The sequence below is a fragment of the Salvelinus alpinus genome, chromosome 22 (assembly GCF_045679555.1).
Source record: "Salvelinus alpinus chromosome 22, SLU_Salpinus.1, whole genome shotgun sequence".
NCBI lineage: Eukaryota > Metazoa > Chordata > Actinopteri > Salmoniformes > Salmonidae > Salvelinus > Salvelinus alpinus.
Window position 1 is genome coordinate 9,381,128 of NC_092107.1, and position 18,545 is coordinate 9,399,672.

An 18,545-nucleotide genomic window follows, 5' to 3' on the forward strand; every position below is an offset into this window, starting at 1 on the left:
GTTTTAAGGACATTACATCAAAGTTGGATCAGCCTGTAGTGTGGTTTTCCACTTTAATTTTGAGTGTGACTCCAAATCCAGACCTCCATGGGTTGATAAATTTGATTTCCATTGATAATTTTTGTGTGATTTTGTAGTCAGCACATTCAACTATGTAAAGAAAAAAGCATTTAATAAGAATGTTTCATTCATTCAGATCTAGGATGTATTTTAGTGTTCCCTTTATTTTTTTGAGCAGTGTATTTTCAAGACGATTTTAAGTCAAAGCTGTAACTTGACCACTCATGAACATGCAATGTCCTCTTGGTAAGCAAATCAAGTATATATTTGGCCTTGTGTGTTTGGTTATTGTCCTTCTGAAAGGTGAATTTGTCTTCCAGTGTCTGGAAAGCAGACTGAACCAGGTTTTCCTCTAGAATTTTGCCTGTGCTTTGCTCTTTTCATTTGATTTGTAACCTAAAAAATTATCTATAGTCCTTGCTAATGGCAAGCATACCCATAACATTATGCAGCCACCACCATGCTTGAAAATATGAAGACCGGTACTCAGTGATGTGTTGTGTTAGATTTACCCCAAACATAACGCTTTGTATTTAGGACATAAAGTTAATTTCTTTGCCACATGTTTTGCAGTTTTACTTTAGTGCCTTATTGCAAACAGGATGCAATCTTTTGGAAAATGTATTCTGTACAGGCTTCCTCCTTTGTCATTTAGGTTAGTATTGTGGAGTAACTACAATGTTGTTGTTCCATCCTCAGTTTTCTCCTATCACAGCCAGTAAAGTCACCATTGGCCTCATGGTGGAATCCATGAGTGGTTTCCTTTCTCTCTGGCAACTGACTTAGGAAGGATGCCTGTCTTTGTAGTGACTGGGTGTGTTGATACGCCATCCAAAGTGTAATTAACAACTTCACCATGCTCAAAGGGATATTCAATGTCTGCTTTTTTTTACCCATCTTCCAATAGGTTTTGCGAGGCATTGGAAAACCTCTCTGGTGTTTTTGTATGAATCTGTGTTTGAAATTCATTAATCGACTGAGGGACCTTAAAATGATCTGTATGTGTGGAATACAGAGATGAGGTAGTCATTCAAATATCATGTTATACATTATTACTGCACACAGAGTGAGTCCATGCAACTTATGACTTGTTCAGCACATTTTTACTCCTGAACTTATTTAGGCTTGCCGTAACATAGGGGGTGAATACTTGTTTTGTTATTTTTTTCTAATTTGTAAAAATGTATTTGTCCTGTTTCCAAGTGGAGGCTGTTGAGAATATAGGAGTTATTGGGAAGGCAGTTAAAAAAATAGATCAAAGGAAGGACCGACAAAATGGGATGATTAGCTCCTGTATAATTACGTAATCTGAATTTGTAATTAGGCATTTCAATTTAAATATCTCTGAATATTTCTTGGGGGTGTTTGCAAACAGTCTTTTGAAATAGCTAGACGAGAGATATTTGGAGGTGAGATATTAGGCCGGTTCTTACTATTCTAATTTGTTGAAATCAGTCAGGCTTGACGTTTTAGCAGGTTTATTCAGTTTAGAAAGTTGCAGGTACAAATAGAAATGCTATGTATAGAGCGAGAATGATTCCCTGTTCTACAGGAAAGAATGTCCTATCTATTCTTCACAATACATTTCTATCTTAACATTCCGTAACACTCATGAACAGACCTCAGTGGGTATTTAGCCTAACCTTGGCCTGTCTTGTCCTTCTCTTGTTCCAGTACCTCTTTGCAGACAGCACCAACAGCTACCTCTGGAACTCCTTTGACTTCTGCAAGACCATCCAGGGGTTCTCCATCCCCTTCAAGCCCACAGATCTGCTGCTGCACAGCAAGAGGGCCAACCTGGTCCTGGGCTATGACAGCTCCCACCCCAACAAACAGGTAGTCAACTGACTGCTATAGAAATGCTGCTTCACCTTCTTAAAAAAGGTCTCGGACAGAAATGTAGATGATTAACAACATGCAGAGGTAAGCATGTTTTATAAATTCTATGTAACCAGGAAGTCCTTTGAGGTCAACAGTCTTTTTATGATGGAGATCTTTGTGCAGGAGGTGTCTATTATGATGATCAGTGCTTTGCCTGTAGCTCTGTGGCCACCATTTCTGTTTGGGGTTAGATGTCTATGTGGACTAATGGCTCTACTCCATATGCTGGATTACCATACTATAGCCCACAGCATTTGGTTTATAATACAGTGTTCTAGAGAAACAAAGCCAATATTTCTTAATGCAAATGGTAATTAAATGTCACAGCTGCATATTCTAAACTGTCTCTCTGAAAAACAATACGGAGGACATTTTGTGGAATTTTTCCCTAACTACTTATTCACGTTTCAGCTTAACAGAAATGACGGAAAACGGTTAACTCTCAAACATTCTGCCAGTTATATGCAGCCTGGAGTCAACATGTGCAAATGAGCCCCTGACCTACATTTACTCCCCACCCCCCGCCTCTGTTATTTTTGCAGCTATGGAAATCTGACGATTTTGGAGAGACGTGGGTGTTGATCCAAGAGCACGTGAAGGCCTATTTCTGGTAAGATCAATGCCTCTGTGATTGTGTGAGGAGAGGCAGAACGTACAGTCATCAGTATAACCAATTGTTGATGTTGAGTGCCAGACTGTCTGCAAAACATTAAAGCATCGGTCTGTGAGAGGGATGGGTGGGATGTGTGTGTGTGTCTTCATTTCCTGTTTACTTCCTGTTTTCCTGTGACTGCCTGCCTCCTCCATCATCTGGCCCTCACTAGACAATGTCTTCCGATTGCTGTCTCCTTTCCAAGCATGCAGCTCGCCAGCTAACCCCCTGCCTCTCCAAGTTAAATACATAGATTAGATTGGCCCTTGTAATTGAATGACAATGCAAAGAAAATGCAACTACGATCCCTGAGGAAGAGAGAGACTGATTACAAGATTTTTATTTGGGGCTCACTATGTGTGAATGGCTTGATGAATCTGGTAACACCTAAAGGATTTGGAACCCTGCTATCAATCAGATCTGGGTTCAAATAGTGTTTGAAATCTTTCAAATACTTTGAACGTTTGCTTGAGCCTGCCTGGAGTGCCAGATGCGCAGAGTTTGCAGAGAAAAGGTCTATCAAGCACATCAAAAACAACAAACTTGCCTAAAACAATCTGATAACGATGATGATTGCGACACTTTCAGTGCCATGTGTCTCTCACCACGTAAAGTAGGCCTAGGCAGGCGAGTGGCACATTTAAACATAAAAAATATATATTTTCCTTTCAAACCCCATCCATAAAAGATAAAGCCCTGCTTTGGAAGGATTTGACCAATTTGTTAATGATTTAAAGGCGTGGATGTGGAGGGTTAGCTAGGGTTAGACGTCCAGACCATGTTATCCGAATGGGAAGAACTCCAAAGCCCTTGGCCAATAAATTCTTCCAGTTCAGTTCACGTGGTCAACAAAGAAAAACTTTTGGCCCTACCTATGTCCCACTTACGGCCGTTTTCTGCATCTTTCCAGGGGTGTGGAGCCGTACGACTCCCCCACCACGGTGCTGGTCCAGAGGCACGAGCCCCAGGGGGTGTCCAGCATCCTCAGCAGCACCGACTTCTTCCAGAGTGAGCAGAACCGCCGAGTCATCCTAGAGAGAGTGGACAACTTCCAGCTCCGGGACAAGTACATGTTCGCCACCACTTCCGCAGTAAGTGAGGTTGACCTGCAGGGGAATTATACTGATTCAACTAAGACCAGAGAGGTTTTTCAATACCTCGCAACAAAGGGCACCTTTTGGTAGATGGGTAAAAAATGTATAAAAAAGAAGACATTGAATATCCCTTTGGGCATGGTGAAGTTATTAATTCTTCTTTGGATTGTGTATCAATATACCCAGTCACTACAAAGATACAGGTGTCCTTACTAACTCAGTTGCCGGGGAGGAAGGAAACCGCTCAGGGATTTCACCAATGGTGACTTTAAAACAGTTACAGATGTCGTGACGTGACCTTCATTAATCTGATGACTGTTATTTATTTAATCCACTAACTATGTTTAATTGTTACCCCATTTAAATGAGTCATGTAACAATTAACTCATTAGGAATTTTGGGCACCACGGAAGAAGTTGTTTAACAAGTTACCATCTCCTGAATTAAACTCCAGATATATATCGATAACAGTCACTTATTAATCATTACCTCATATCAGTCTCATTTGGAACGTGGCAGGCTTCTTGAATCCGCAAGAACCCCAGCCTTTTCTGACTATTCAGTACTACACAAATTGATTTAATTGTTTATTTAATAACTAACTAAATAGTAATACCGAATCACACAAATATTAATTTCCACAGTTTGCTGCTTCAGTGTCTTTAGATATTTTTGTCAGATGTTACTATGGAATACTGAAGTATAATTACAAGTATTTCATAAGTGTCAAAGGCTTTTATTGACAATTACATGAAGTTGATGCAAAGAGTCAATATTTGCAGTGTTTTTTTCAAGACCTCTGCAATCTGCCCTGGCATGCTGTCAGTTAACTTCTGGGCCACATCCTGACTGATGGCAGCCCATTCTTGCATAATCAATGCTTGGAGTTTGTCAGAATTTGTAATAACCCGGACGACGCTGGCGGTGCCCCATGGACCTTCCGGTCACGGCCGGCTGCGACAGAGCCTGGGCTCGAACCCAGAATCTCTGGTGGCACAGCTAGCACTACGATGCAGTGCCTTAGACCACTGCGCCACCCGGGAGGCCTTGCTGGACTTTCTTGGGTGCCCTGAAGCCTTCTTCACAACAATTGAACCGCTCTCCTTGAAGTTCTTGACGATCCACTAAATGGTTGATTTAGGTGCAATCTTACTGGCAGCAATATCCTTGCCTGTGAAGCCCTTTTTGTGCAAAGCAATGATAACGCCACGTGTTTCTTTGCAGGTAAGCATGGTTGACAGAGGAAGAACAATGATTCCAAGCACCACCCTCCTTTTGAAGCTTCCCGTCTGTTATTCAAACTCAATCAGCATGACAGAGTGATCTCCAGCCTTGTCCTCGTCAACACTCACACCTGTGTTAATGAGAGAATCACTGACATGATGTCAGCTGGTCCTTTTGTGGCAGGGCTGAAATGCAGTGGAAAAGTTTTTTGGGGATTCAGTTCATTTGCATGGCAAAGAGGGACTTTGCAATGAATTGCAATTCATCTTATCACTCTTAATAACATTCTGGAGTATATGCAAATTTCCATCATACAAACTGAGGCAGCAGACTTTGTGAAAGTTAATACTTGTGTCATTCTCTCAACTTTTGGCCACGACTGTACACACTTGCATGAAATAAAAGTCCCTAGTGGACTGACAAGATATGACAGCTTGTTACACAGAGATGGAGAAGGGGGTGGGGAAAATAGAGAGAGAGGGAGAAAGTGACATTTATCGTGGATACATTCTTGGACTGTTCTCACATTAATCCTATTCCTTGCACACGAACTGCCACCCGTTTGGGTAAGATATGTAATGTATTTATGTGTAGATGTCCTTGTTTGTTGTCTCTCTGTTGAAACCAATCGATCCTTCTATGGGGAATGGCTCGATCGGTGTAAGGATCTGATCAGAGGTCGCAATGTCCTTCAATGTCCTTGTCCTGGCTTTTCTTCTTTCCCACCTCGTGTCTTTAGTCAAAGTTCTAGGACCACTTTTACATGCCCAGCTGCAGACTGGAGATTTTAATGCATTTTTATCTTCTTCACCTCGTTTTGAGTTTCCAACCGTTTGTAAAGTTTAGCTCACGCTTCACGTCTGCTGGTCTCAAGGTTGATTATTCAGGGTTCAGCTCCCGACCACTTTACATGCCAGTAGCAACCCGGCAATGTTCGGGTCTGTTGTACATTTTGTTACCAAGGCTTTTTATCCTCAGGGAAAAAGGGGTCGTTCCATCACGCCGACACGATGTCTGTGCTCACTTGGGGCGTGGCTACTGACTGGGCAGAAGTTTATATGAAAAACAATTATCTCATTAGAAGACTAAAATCACATTCCTATCTTAAGTCCCCACTGATCATTCCAAACATTCAGATGTTAGATATAATGTTCCCACTTGTCACTTTTTGGGCAAAAAGGTTTTGGTGGCAAAAGTCTTCTGGAGACAAAGCACATTTCTTTCCAAATACTGAGGAGCAAAGGGAGAGATTCTCCTCCTGCCTAATTTACGACCAAGTGTTAAAGTGTCAAAACCGGCCCACCTTCCCCTCTTCTGTGGGTAAGAGGGTCTGGTTGTTGTCAGCTATTTACCAAGCTGATCTGAGGCCTTTGATCCTCAACCAGGAGAGTCATGACACAGAGTTTAATGGCTGTGGTAGGAGAAAACTGAGGTTTGATCTACAACATTGTAGTTACTCCACAATACTAACCTAATTGGCAGAGTGAAAAGAAGGCAACCTGTACAGAAGAAAAATATTCCAAAACATACATCCTGTTTGCAAAACTGCAAAGAATGTAGCAAATAAATTAACTTTGTCCTGAAAGCAAAGTGTTATATTTGGGGCAAACACAACACATCACTGAGTACCACTCTTCATATTTTCAAGCATGGTGATGGCTGCATCATGTTATGGGTATGCTTGTCGTCGGCAAGGACTAGGGAGAAGAGCTAAGCAGAGGCAAAATCATAGAGGAAAACCTGGTTGTCTGCTTTCCAACAGACACTGGGGGGAAAATTCACCATTTAGCAGGACAAAAACCTAAAATACAAGGCCAAATATACATCCTGGTTGCTTACCAAGACGACAGAATGTTCCTAAGTGGCCTAGTTAATGTTTAACTTAAATTGTCTTTAAAAATCTATGGCAAAACTTGAAAATGGCTGTCTAGCAATGATCAACAACCAACTTGACAGAGCTTGAAGAATAAAATAAAATAATGATGTGCAAATATTGTACAATCCAGGTGTGCAAAGCTCTTAGAGACTAACCTTGAAAGACTCACAGCTGTAATCGCAGCCAAAGGTGATTTTAACATGTATTGATTCAGGGGTGTGAATACTTTTGTAAATTTGATATTTCAGTATTTCTTTTTCAAACATTGTGTAACAATGTCTAAAAACATGTTTTCACTTTGTCATTATGGGGTATTGTTTGTAGATGGGTGAGACAATTTTTATTCCGGCTGTGACACAACAAAATGTGGAATAATTGAAGGGGTATGAATACTTTCTGAAGGACTGTAAGTCATTAGTCAAAGCCATCATATTGAACTGGTAGGCTTAAATACCTGATAAATCCACCACATGCATAGAATCGTTCTAAAGGTAGTATCTCTTATCCCTAGCTAAAGTATTTGGCCTCCTATAACCCCAGCAGTGTCTGTTTGCGATAAAGTCGCACGCTGTTTGGCATATGGAAGCCACAGGCACACGACTGCTGCTTTTTGAAACAGATGGGGCGGTTTGATCCCAGGCTCCTTCCTTGGCTGTGAATCTGTGTCACAAATATCCAGCGTGCTTTGCCTGGGCGCATGCTGTCCAATAAAGCGTCATACAATGAAAGAGGAACTTCATTCTTGACCCCTCCATGAAAAGAGGAATATCTTTTGCTGTGTACGCAATGTGGACTGGAGATATGGGCCATGTCATGTACTGTGGAACACTGGGGTTAATGTGGTCTGATACCGATCCCATCAAAACTAGGCTGAAATATTAGTTTCCATTTGATAGCACACATGTCTATTCTGAGCCAATTACGGTTAATGATTCCTGTCTGTGCAAACTCAGTCCTAGCCCTGAATAACCACGCAGACTCACTCCAGTGAACGCTGTTTGTTAACAGCCATGGCCAAACACACGTATCTGAATCCTGGCATTACTACACACACACACCACACCACAACACAACACACAAACAAAAAAACATGTAGCGGAAAGGGGAAAGAGAGACTGAAAGTACAATTGCAGAGGAGGGCTGTTTCGGGAATTTTCACCATGAGGAAGTGGTGTTTCTGTAAAGAAACTGAATGGAGAGCTGAGGTTCTGCGCTGCTGCTTAGCTTGTGCAACCTTGATGAAATATGCATTCTTAAACCACTATAAATATGCACATTGTGTTTGTACATTGTAACAACCATATCTTTATTCATATCAGTCTCTTACAAATCAATTGACTCAACATTCACAGCTACAAGCATACTTCATAAAGTCTTCCCTACCAGAGGTGGGACCAGGTCATTGTTTTACAAGTCACAGGTAAGTCTCAAGTCTTAGCACTCAAGTCCCAAGTCAAGTTCCAGGTCAAGACAGGCAAGTCTGAGACAAGTCTCAAGTCAAGACCATCAAGTCAAGTCTCGAGTCCTAAACAAGTCATAACATGCTCTTCACCAAATGTAATACCATTTCATGTTTTTAACAAGAGTAATAGTTAGTATATTACATTTACGCAAATCATGAATGCTTTTAAAAAATATCTATATTTTTATTACTTTCCAAATAAATGTTCGTTTTCCATGGAAATACATGGGTAGCCATGATAAAGACCCCCCCCCCCCCCTCCCCTCTGTGACAGCGGGAGAGGCATGGTAGGCTGGGTCGTGTGGGGTGGTTGCTCTCCTGTAGATGAATTAAACGGCAGAGTATCTGCTGGTCATCCAACATGGCAATTCACATAGAAATACATTACCTACAACAGCCGTTGCCGTGTAGAATAGAGAATCGAGTACAGATCTATATATTGGATTTCTATCTGGAAAACTGTATCTGAATGCGGTGCCTCAGATGAAATAAGCCGCCGTTCTTCATTCATTATCAATGGAGAAACTGTGGAGGACAGCAGAGACAAGGATGGTGGGATTTGTGTGAAGCATAAACACAGAGGTTCAAGCACTCGCTTTAATCAGCAGGTTAGGAAGAGTACACAACCATTCTAGGAGGCACTCTGCCACAAATGTGCTCATTTGATATTTTCCAGCTCCAAACAGCGCGGTGGCGAGTCAATCTGCAAATCTAGGCAAGCAGTGAGGAGCGCACATAACAATACAGGCTCCAGACGTCACAAGCCAGGCAAAAAGAAACCCATGAAACAAACAAGTTACACACACTCATAAACACACAGCCTCGTGTGATGGATAGCTGTCGGCTATATTAGCCACGACTTACCGTTCTTTGTGCAGCTTCAAATGTCGAACGACGTTGGAAATTGTTGCGCCTCCGTCTATAATTTTCTTCTCATCATGTTTTTTTGTTGATACAGCGTCGTCTTTATATCCGAAAATAATAATTTTGGGTATCATCTTTCCAAGGGCTCCATCTGAATTCACCCGCCGACATTCCTCTACACTGCCACGCACAGCTTTTTCTCAGCTGGCACAATTTGATTGGCTGCTGTCCGATTCAAACTGTAATCCGTTAAATGAAGAGTTGATGCGCTGTACACTTTTTAATAGCATCATATTTAATATTGGCTTGGGGAGAGAATCAAGTCAGGTCGAGTCAAAAGGCTCAAGTCCAAGTCAAGTCATGAGTCATTGGTGTCAAAGTCGAGTTGCAAGTCATCATATTTGTGACTCGAGTCCACACCTCTGGTCCCTACTCTCTTTGAGTAAGGCTAGCAGATTTTAACAACACATTTGCATGTGACAGAATGCGCTACTATGACGGTCTCCATAGAGGCGAGCGTATACTAAGGTGGGTCGCTCAGATTGTCAGAACAGCGAAATGGCTTATGTTGTGTCTCGTCTGCATACCAAACCAACCTGTTGGCCAGCAGCACTCCTGTTGGTCGGGGCTAGAGAGTGCAGCTTGTCAGACATGACTGATCTATGTGCTGTTAATGACGTTGTGGTTTGGTTGTTGCTTGGTGTCACTAACCACTCATGCAAACACTCATCAGGGTTCTGTTGCCCAGTGCTGCCGTGTGCTGCAGTCTCAAGTACTGTTGCTATTCCCAATGGGCTGATTTGTTCCATAGCCAAAGGATAGTACGGTGTCTTTTTTTTCTGGCTAGAATTGTATCCCAAGCTATATCATTTCACACTTCCACTCGTAGAAAGTGATATTCCCACTTCCATTGTAGATTTGGATTGTTTTTATAGATGGTAATGAGGCTAAATACAAAAGGCTAAACACAAACGAATGGTTGGACTGTAGTTTGTTAATCAACAACACCATTCACATGAATCAAAAATAGGCAAATTAAAAAACAATATGGAAAACTACACTAAGTGTAGAAAACATTAGGAACACCTTCCTAATATTGAGTTGCACTCCCTTTTGCCCTCAGAACAACCTCAATTCGTTGGGGTATGGACTCTACAAGGTGTCAAAAGCGTTCCACAGGGATGCTGGCCCATGTTGACGCCAATGCTTCCCAGAGTTGTGTCAGGTTGGCTGGATGTCCTTTGGGTGGTGGACCATACACACGAGAAACTGTTGAGCGTGAAAAACCCAGCAGAGTTGCAGTTCTTGACACACAAACCGGTGCGCCTGGCACCTTCTACCATACCCCGTTCAAAGGCACTTAAATATTTTGTCTTGCCCATTCACCCTCTGAATGGCACACATACACAGTTCATGTCTCAATTGTCTCAAGGCTTAAAAATCCTTCTTTAACCTGTCTCATCCCCTTCATCTACACTGATTGAAGTGGATTTAACAAGTGACATCAATTAGGGATCATAGCTTTCACCTGGATTCACCTGGTCAGTCTGTCATGGAAAGAGCAGGTGTTCTTTATGTTTTGTACACTCAGTGAATGTGGTTAAATTAATCACCAGAGCCTTACATTTAATAAATAAGGAACTAACATAGCTTTATATTTATATCTAAGAGCCTCTGTTGTCATATCTTTGCAGCATTAGCTTAGGGACTCAGTTAATTTTTTTGAAACTACTACAGTTGCCCTGTCTGTGACCCCACAGCTTGACCCATTCCACAGAGCAGCCCCCCCCCCCCCCCCCCCAGATATGGTTGTGCAGTGAGCATGTGAAACGCTCAGTGACGCAGCCCAGTCGCAGAGCATTAGCAACACCGTGTCAACGCTAACTCGTCACTCTCACTCACTCTCACCCGTCTCTAGTCATACCAACTACCCAGCCCCTACTAATATCCTCGGCTGGGGCTAATAGGATTACCGTAATGAATATCACGAGCTTTTGGCAGCACAGAGCTTCTTAGGCCAATTAAAAGCCCCAGAAACGCAGAGATTTATCCCAGGCCTGACAATATAGATCCCTGAGTAATGATTGATAATCAGACCTTAAGACCTCTACTCCTTTCCATAGTCATCCGGAAGATAACTGACTTAATTAATATAAATGGATGTCAATAAGAGGTTTCTTAGGTTTTTCTTTTTGACACATTTCCTTGTTATTTGCAAGGTGTCTCAGTGGTGACGAGAGGAGGTGGAGTGTAACAAGATCAAGGACTTCCTTTTCGAATGGTTGCCTGTGCTTTCCCTGATGCGTCAATACCCCCAACGTGTTTAATGTACCCATAACGGCATAGAGCAGACCAACAACCACATTGAACAGGAGATTGCAATGCCTATTAAAGCTGCTGTTTGGACCTTTTGTTTTCCCCGTAAAAGAGATTTAAGTGTTGCGACACCCAGAGAACAAGACCTAGCATTATTCCTTTCGGGCAGCCATATTGGTCGCAATAGCCCTTAACGCTGTAGTGGTCCTTTACTTTCTTCCTTAACGTGTGATGCCAAACCCCACATTTCCCCAGCTCCCACTGCAATGTGTGACGCATCACACACACACACACACACACACACACACACACACACACACACACAACAGGGCACTTCGCTGTAAAAAACGACATGTCCAGTGTGAGAGAAGGAGGGCGGAGATAAACATGCCACTTAAAAGCAATGGGAGGTCTGGGAAATGGCTCTATGTCTCTCAGATTAACAGCTACCTCCTGGCTGGATAAACAAACCACAACGGCAGCTCCTATAGGCTCGGCTCTGCAGGAGGACTGGAGAGGACAGGGTTTCATGTGCCCCCCCCACTACTATTCTTCTAGTTTATTGGTTTAGATATAGAACGTGAAAAGGGAGGGGGGTTATCCAAATATCATCATTTGCATTGGAAGCACAGTGCTTCTGTTCTGAGCAGCTAGACTGCTGAAGGTATATACTTGCTATGAATATGTAAAGATGAATCAATTCAATAAGAATGCTACTCATGGTGTTCAGTATCTGTTCCTGGTATTTATATTAACATAATGACACTTAATAATGACTTAACCATCCATCCAACTATCATGAAATGATTATTAAGACACCGTACACTTGTTAAAGCAAGGTTTGATTTGAATCACTGGTGGATAGAATCCATTTTCCACAGATCATCAGACCTCTTTTCTGTCATGGAAGCCAGTCAAGCTACTGTGGTTGAAATGACCCCCCTGGCCTGCTGTCATTGAAGCATTGAAGCCGTAGTCTTTTCCGAGACTAAGTTTCTCTCCCCTTGGTATTTTCCATGCCCACATTGTGTTGTTGTGGCTGCTTGGCTTTCAGAACACGGCAGACTCTGGGATGGAACGTTAACAGCAACAGTAGATAAATCAATGGGTTGAATAGCGCTGTGAGGACCCAGACCTGCAGACAGGCGGACTCACACGCAGGCAGGCACATTGTGTCTCAGGGAACAGGGAGTCACTTTGTTGCGCCTGCTGGGTCATCAGATAAAAGACAGACTACATGACATGAATGCTTGCCTAGATCCATCAGTCATCGGTGGGGGAACTGGGAAAGCTCTGTGAGCGTGCGCACATGTTTTGTTTGTTTTTATTCATTATCTTGGCTGCCTTGAGGGCGCTCTCTGTTAATCAAAGATGATGCCATGAACCTGATTGCCGTCCTATGCGGTGAATAGTTATGTCATGTTCTGCTGCTCTTATTTGCTGCCTGCTTTCCAACTGTGCACCACTAGTGTGGCTGTGTTTTGCCTGTGTGTGTGGTTGTCTGTGTGGCCCGTCAGACTGAAGTATTATTTCAGTGCATTACTGAAGCCATCTGTCCTCTTCATTGTTAGCATCATCGTGGGATTTCCATGTCTGTGTGACACATCTCTTTTCCACAAACTGTTGGCTGCTCTATGATGTTAACACTGTCCTTTGTGCTCATATTTTATAACATTGTTTTGTCCCAGCTCGGTAAAGATACGTGTATTAATCGGTGTGTGTGCGTGCGCGTGCGTGCGGGCCTCAATAACTACAAATATAATCATATTAAACTGTGTATTTGGCCTCCCTAATAAAGTGTACACGCTTGACATTTATTACCTGCAGCTTTTTAATGAAGAGAATATTTCTGTTAGTTGTTAATGGAGGGCAGAAGGCCAGACAGGCTGTTAGTGGTCCCATTCTGCTGATGTGAGCCTAGCTTAGCCAATCCCTGGGAGGCAGATCACATGGTGTCGGTGTTGCCAGACTGACACGTAAGAGGAGACACATCACTGGTTGCGTCTCAAATGGCACCCTATATAGTGCACTACTTTTGACCAGGCTCCATTAGTCTCTGGTCTAAAGTAGTGCACTTTGTAGGGAATAGGGTGCCATTTGGGATGCAAATAGCGTCTCAGGTCTCTCTGGGGATCCGGAGGGCGGCGAGACTCGACGCTTTGGTCTTCCTGCTTGTAATTCATTAAAGATTACAGCCCCTTCCCCTCCCTTGAACAAAGTGGTCTCGCTGACATAACAATGAGATTTGGCCTTTGATTGTTCTCATTGGCACACTGAGCTTACAATCCGCCCAACAGTACAGATGATTCATCACATGAGTCTTTAAAAGCCCTGAAAGACGATGGCCAGAGCTTACCCATGATTTTTCACAATTATTTAAGTCAATAAGTCATAGTTTCCACTTCGTGCAAATCCTTGTGAGTGCGGTGTCTTTTGCTATGATATGACATACAAATTATTTTCAGCCTACCATTCGTTTCAGGGCTGGGGTTTATTTGAATGTTAACACCCACCAGCATGGTGTTGTTTATTATTCAGAAATAGCTGCAAAGTTGCTCCTCTTTGTGACTGAGATGAGCCAAACAGCCTTGTGTTCACTTGGCCGCCTGAGCAATGGAGGGAATTAAAACGGGATGCAAATTTGTTTTTCCACCTTATTTTGGAGCTAGTCTGTATTAAAAATGTATATACAGCACTCATGTATATACCTACTCATTCAAGGGTTTTTCTTAATTTTTACTATTTTCTACGTTGTAGAATAATAGTGAAGACATCAACACTATGAAATAACACATATGGAATCATGTAGTAACCAAAAGAAGTCTTAAACAAATCAAAATATATTTTATATTTGAGAGTCTTCAAAGTAGCCTCCCTTTGCCTTGATTACAGCTTTTCACACTCTTGGCATTCTCTCAACCAGCTTCATGAATAATGCTTTGAGTAGGTGTGTCCAAACCTTTGACTGGTACTGTATATAAATGTTATAATTGCTTGATGTGATAGTATTTTGCAATCCCCCGTCACCCCAAGATGGATTATTTTGACCACTAAAGTTTTGCCTCACTACACACTCCACTGCTTTGATTGGTCTAACATTACCTAGAAACCACAAGTGTCTATCCAGATAATGAAAAGGCACTCGTGAAAAAAGTTCAAGGAAATTATAGTAACATGTCATTTGCGGCGTGGATGATCATGAGCAAAGTCATTGTAGCCTATCATTTCACTTCCCCTGTGAGAACCATGTACCGCAGCCAAAGCCTGCCAGCAGCCTACCTACTACCAAAGGTTGTCCATTAAAATGTAGAAAAATGCATATCAGTTATCTTTCAATACTTATCTATATTACCGGAGCTTCATATTATTCTTTATAAGCCTTTCTATGGCGGATTCGCAGTCACAATTTTGGAGGTAACAATAGATGGTGATGTCAAAGATAGGCCAGTGGTTTCCATCTGTGTGAGAGTTTTCCCTAAATCAATGCTTATGACAAATCCAGAAGCAGCCATACCTGGCTAATCTTTTGAATATGGTATAGGCCTAGTAAAAAATAACTGTAACAGAACATTAGCTAAGATAAGGTTAGCATGCTACACTGCCAGCTGCCAGTGCCCTATTTGCTGATGTTTATAAACTCCACGTGGAAATTCCCACACCCAATTTGTGAATATGAATAAGTAGTAAATCTTCGAAGTTGGAACCTAAACGTGCATTTCCTCTCTAGGACAGGAAATTACGTTGACATAGTGTTGTCAACTTTCTCTGGGGGGTCCTTTTAATAATAGCAGATTCTATAATAATTTTGTCACGTTAGTCATAATTAGGAGGTAGGCATTAAGCCGTCTCCATGGCTCTTTGTGTTTATTTATTGATTCATTGATTGATTTATTAATTGTACATCTGTTGGTTCCAGACTTTGTTGGGGAGTCATGAACCATCCTCCGTCCAGCTGTGGGTGTCCTACAACCGCCAGCCAATGAAAGCCGCCCAGTTCATGACCCGCCACCCAATCACAGTGAGTTTCCAGGCCTGCTTCGCCACACCAGAACATCCTCTCTGTGGCTCCTAGTTGTCTCCTAGTCTAGAGAACAAACCTGTCACTGTATCGTTGATGAAATTGGGAAAATGTTTTTGTAAGGAAATGCTATAACTATACTATGTAGCTAGTATGTAGTTGACAGCTCAACATGAGCCAGAAATCACAAGACCAATCACAGAAAATACTTTAAGGCGTTACACTCCACTCACGGTAGAAAGATTTTAATTCCATGACATTATTTATCTTAAAAATTAACCTGTTTTTGTGTAATAAGTTTAATTACAATCATCAGCTTTTAGTTGTGGGAGAATCACACCATGCCCTTCCCAAATAAGGAAAACTGCTCAACGTCTCTCTTCTTCTCCTGCAGGAGTACTACATCGCTGACGCCTCGGAGGACCAGGTGTTTGTTTGCGTCAACCACCTCAACAACGTCACCCACCTGTACATCTCAGACACGCAGGGCCTGTCCTTCTCTTTGTCCCTGGAGAATGTGCTATACTACAGCCCAGAGGGTTCAGGCAGCAACACCCTCATCAGGTAGGCACAATATTCCTAGTGCTTCTCAATACTCTACTGGGGGGAGTTGCACAATTCTGCTACAGGCCAGCACTTACACACCCGCTTCCTCTATTTGACCTAATCAACCAATCTCGGGTTGCTCATTTTTGTTTCAGGCCGGCCCAGCACTAACCCACCTGATTTGATATATTAACTAATCACAGGTTGCACATTTTTGTTGGGGTAGGACCAAAATGTGCACCCCTTTGGTGTATCCCCCCAGGAACAGATTTGGAAACACTGCAGTATTCTACTAAGCAACAATGAATCCGAGATCTGGGTTCAATTAGTATTGGTGTCTTTCAAATACTTAAGCTGCCCTTGATTGAGCTTACCTGACACAACAGAATCAAAAGAAAAGTCCCAAAAGTGCAAACCCTGCCCGTCTGACACTCCAGGCAGGCTCAATCAATCACCCAAAGCATTTCAAAGAAAACAAGTACTATTTGAAGTCTGCAATATTCTGATGTGACTCACAGTTAAGGCAGCCTAATTAGTAGAAAACACTATGAGATCTGTAGTGTCTTGCTAGGAACAAAGTAACAGAACTCACCTTGATCAAATACACCTTCCTTGATCAAGTACACACACCCTTGAATCAATTATACCCACCTTGATCAAGCGCACCCACCCAACTGTATTTATTTTGAAGGAGAGATGAGAGGAGGCTGTTCTACGTCTGTTCATTGCAGCACTGGGGGACCTCCTGGTGTGCATTCCTAGTGACGACAATGAGTCAGCGTGTGTGTTTTCTCCTCAGTGTTGGTAAACAACAGCAGGGCCTTTGCATGTGTTTACATGTTTAAATCCCAGGGACCAGGATGTTGGATGTTTGCTGAGTCCATGTTGTCATGGCGCGGCAGTGTAGCGTAATGCGTCCAGGGCCTATACTTAGTCAAATGACTAGGTTCCAGCTACCTGGAGTTGTTGTGTTGTGAGAGCAGCTTCATTGCTTCTTGATAGTGACACGAGCAGAACACGTGTTTCCTTTAAACAACATAGCCACAAGATACACTGAACGTGATACTGTATTGTTGTTGATGCTGATCATGTCTGTGTGTATATGTGCATCTGTCTGTGTTTGTCTACCTACGCCTGTGTGTGTGTGTGCCATTGTGTGTGTTTCATCCCAGGTACTTTACCAATGAGCCCTTTGCTGACCTGCACCGCGTGGAGGGTCTGCGTGGCGTCTTCGTGGCCACGCTCATCAACGGCTCACTCAGCAAGGACAACATGCGCTCCGTAATCACCTTCGACAAGGGGGGCACCTGGGAGCTGCTGCAGGCCCCCTCCGCTGACAGCCTGGGAGGAACACTGGACTGCCAGGTAGTTAGCTAGCTGTTACAGTAACATCTGACCCTGTATCAGTGGTTAGAGAAAGCGTTCACCTCCTCCCCGGTGGGTTTCCCCTAACCACTGATACAGGATACCGAAACACAGACCCTAGATTTTAGCTGCCTGGCAGACCATTGCTGGCAGCTTCAGCAATGTGACATCATACACATCGGGGCGACAACAACAGGATTACACGAAGCAGACCATACTCTTTGTTCTTTTAAAAACCTGCTGCATGAAAAATATTGTGTGCTATAGCTTGGAAAATAAATAAATGTGAGTCTGGATGACAACGTAATGTTTGTTTCCAACATTAGGTCTGTTTTCCTAAATAAGTTATATCCGCCTCGGGTTTTGTTTCCTTTCCACGATACTAGCGAGTGTCGCGATGCTAGTATCATCCCAGCACTAATTAAGATCTGCCCAAGACTCCCACTGTTGGCTCTTGTTAATGTAGGCATACCTAAAGGGAGGGCAAAAACTTGGAAGAGACAATAAAGTGACAGTCTTGGCAGAATTGTATTATTTTCTTGTTGATCTCTGTAAGCAGGAAGTTGCCTTGTCAAACACTGTCAAAGTGCTGAGTCTATGAGTCCTTTGAGGTAGGGATTGGGTGTGGGATAATATGAACCTACATTAGTGGTTAGAAACAACAGCCATGAGGCCACACGGTGTGTGTTTGCATTCTAAAGGGGAAGTGGGTTTGGATGCAAACAGGTGTGTTCTGTTTGGTTTTAGAAAGTGGTGTCCCTTGTACTAAAATGTATGCACTCACTACTATAACCCGCTCTGGATAAGAGTGTCTGCTAAATTTACTATAATGTAAATGTAGCTTCACTTCTGAGGAAATAGTTTATATTTGTATTTATTTATTTTTGGTTTTGCCAGATTGTTGTCTCCATTGACCATTGACCTTCTCCCTCCACAACGCCTCTCCATCTCTCCCTTCTCCCTCCACAACGCCTCTCCATCTCTCCCTTCTCCCTCCACAACGCCTCTCCATTTCTCCCTCCACAACGCCTCTCCATCTCTCCCTTCTCCCTCCACAACGCCTCTCCATCTCTCCCTTCTCCCTCCACAACGCCTCTCCATCCCTCCCTTCTCCCTCCACAACGCCTCTCCATCTCTCCCTTCTCCCTCCACAACGCCTCTCCATCCCTCCCTTCTCCCTCCACAAC

At 42.8% G+C, this 18,545-nt stretch overlaps 1 protein-coding gene across 2 annotated transcripts in view; it reads left to right on the top strand.

The window, feature by feature from the left end:
• LOC139548934 (sortilin-related receptor-like) overlaps positions 1-18,545 on the top strand; it is a 66,602-nt gene that overhangs the window by 15,390 nt on the left and 32,667 nt on the right. For both annotated transcript variants that reach the window (XM_071358905.1, XM_071358907.1), the window contains exons 4-9: positions 1,735-1,896; positions 2,484-2,551; positions 3,504-3,684; positions 15,346-15,447; positions 15,842-16,011; positions 17,166-17,358. In XM_071358905.1, the coding sequence (XP_071215006.1) occupies positions 1,735-1,896; positions 2,484-2,551; positions 3,504-3,684; positions 15,346-15,447; positions 15,842-16,011; positions 17,166-17,358 (876 nt within the window). The remainder of the gene's footprint in view (positions 1-1,734; positions 1,897-2,483; positions 2,552-3,503; positions 3,685-15,345; positions 15,448-15,841; positions 16,012-17,165; positions 17,359-18,545) is intronic.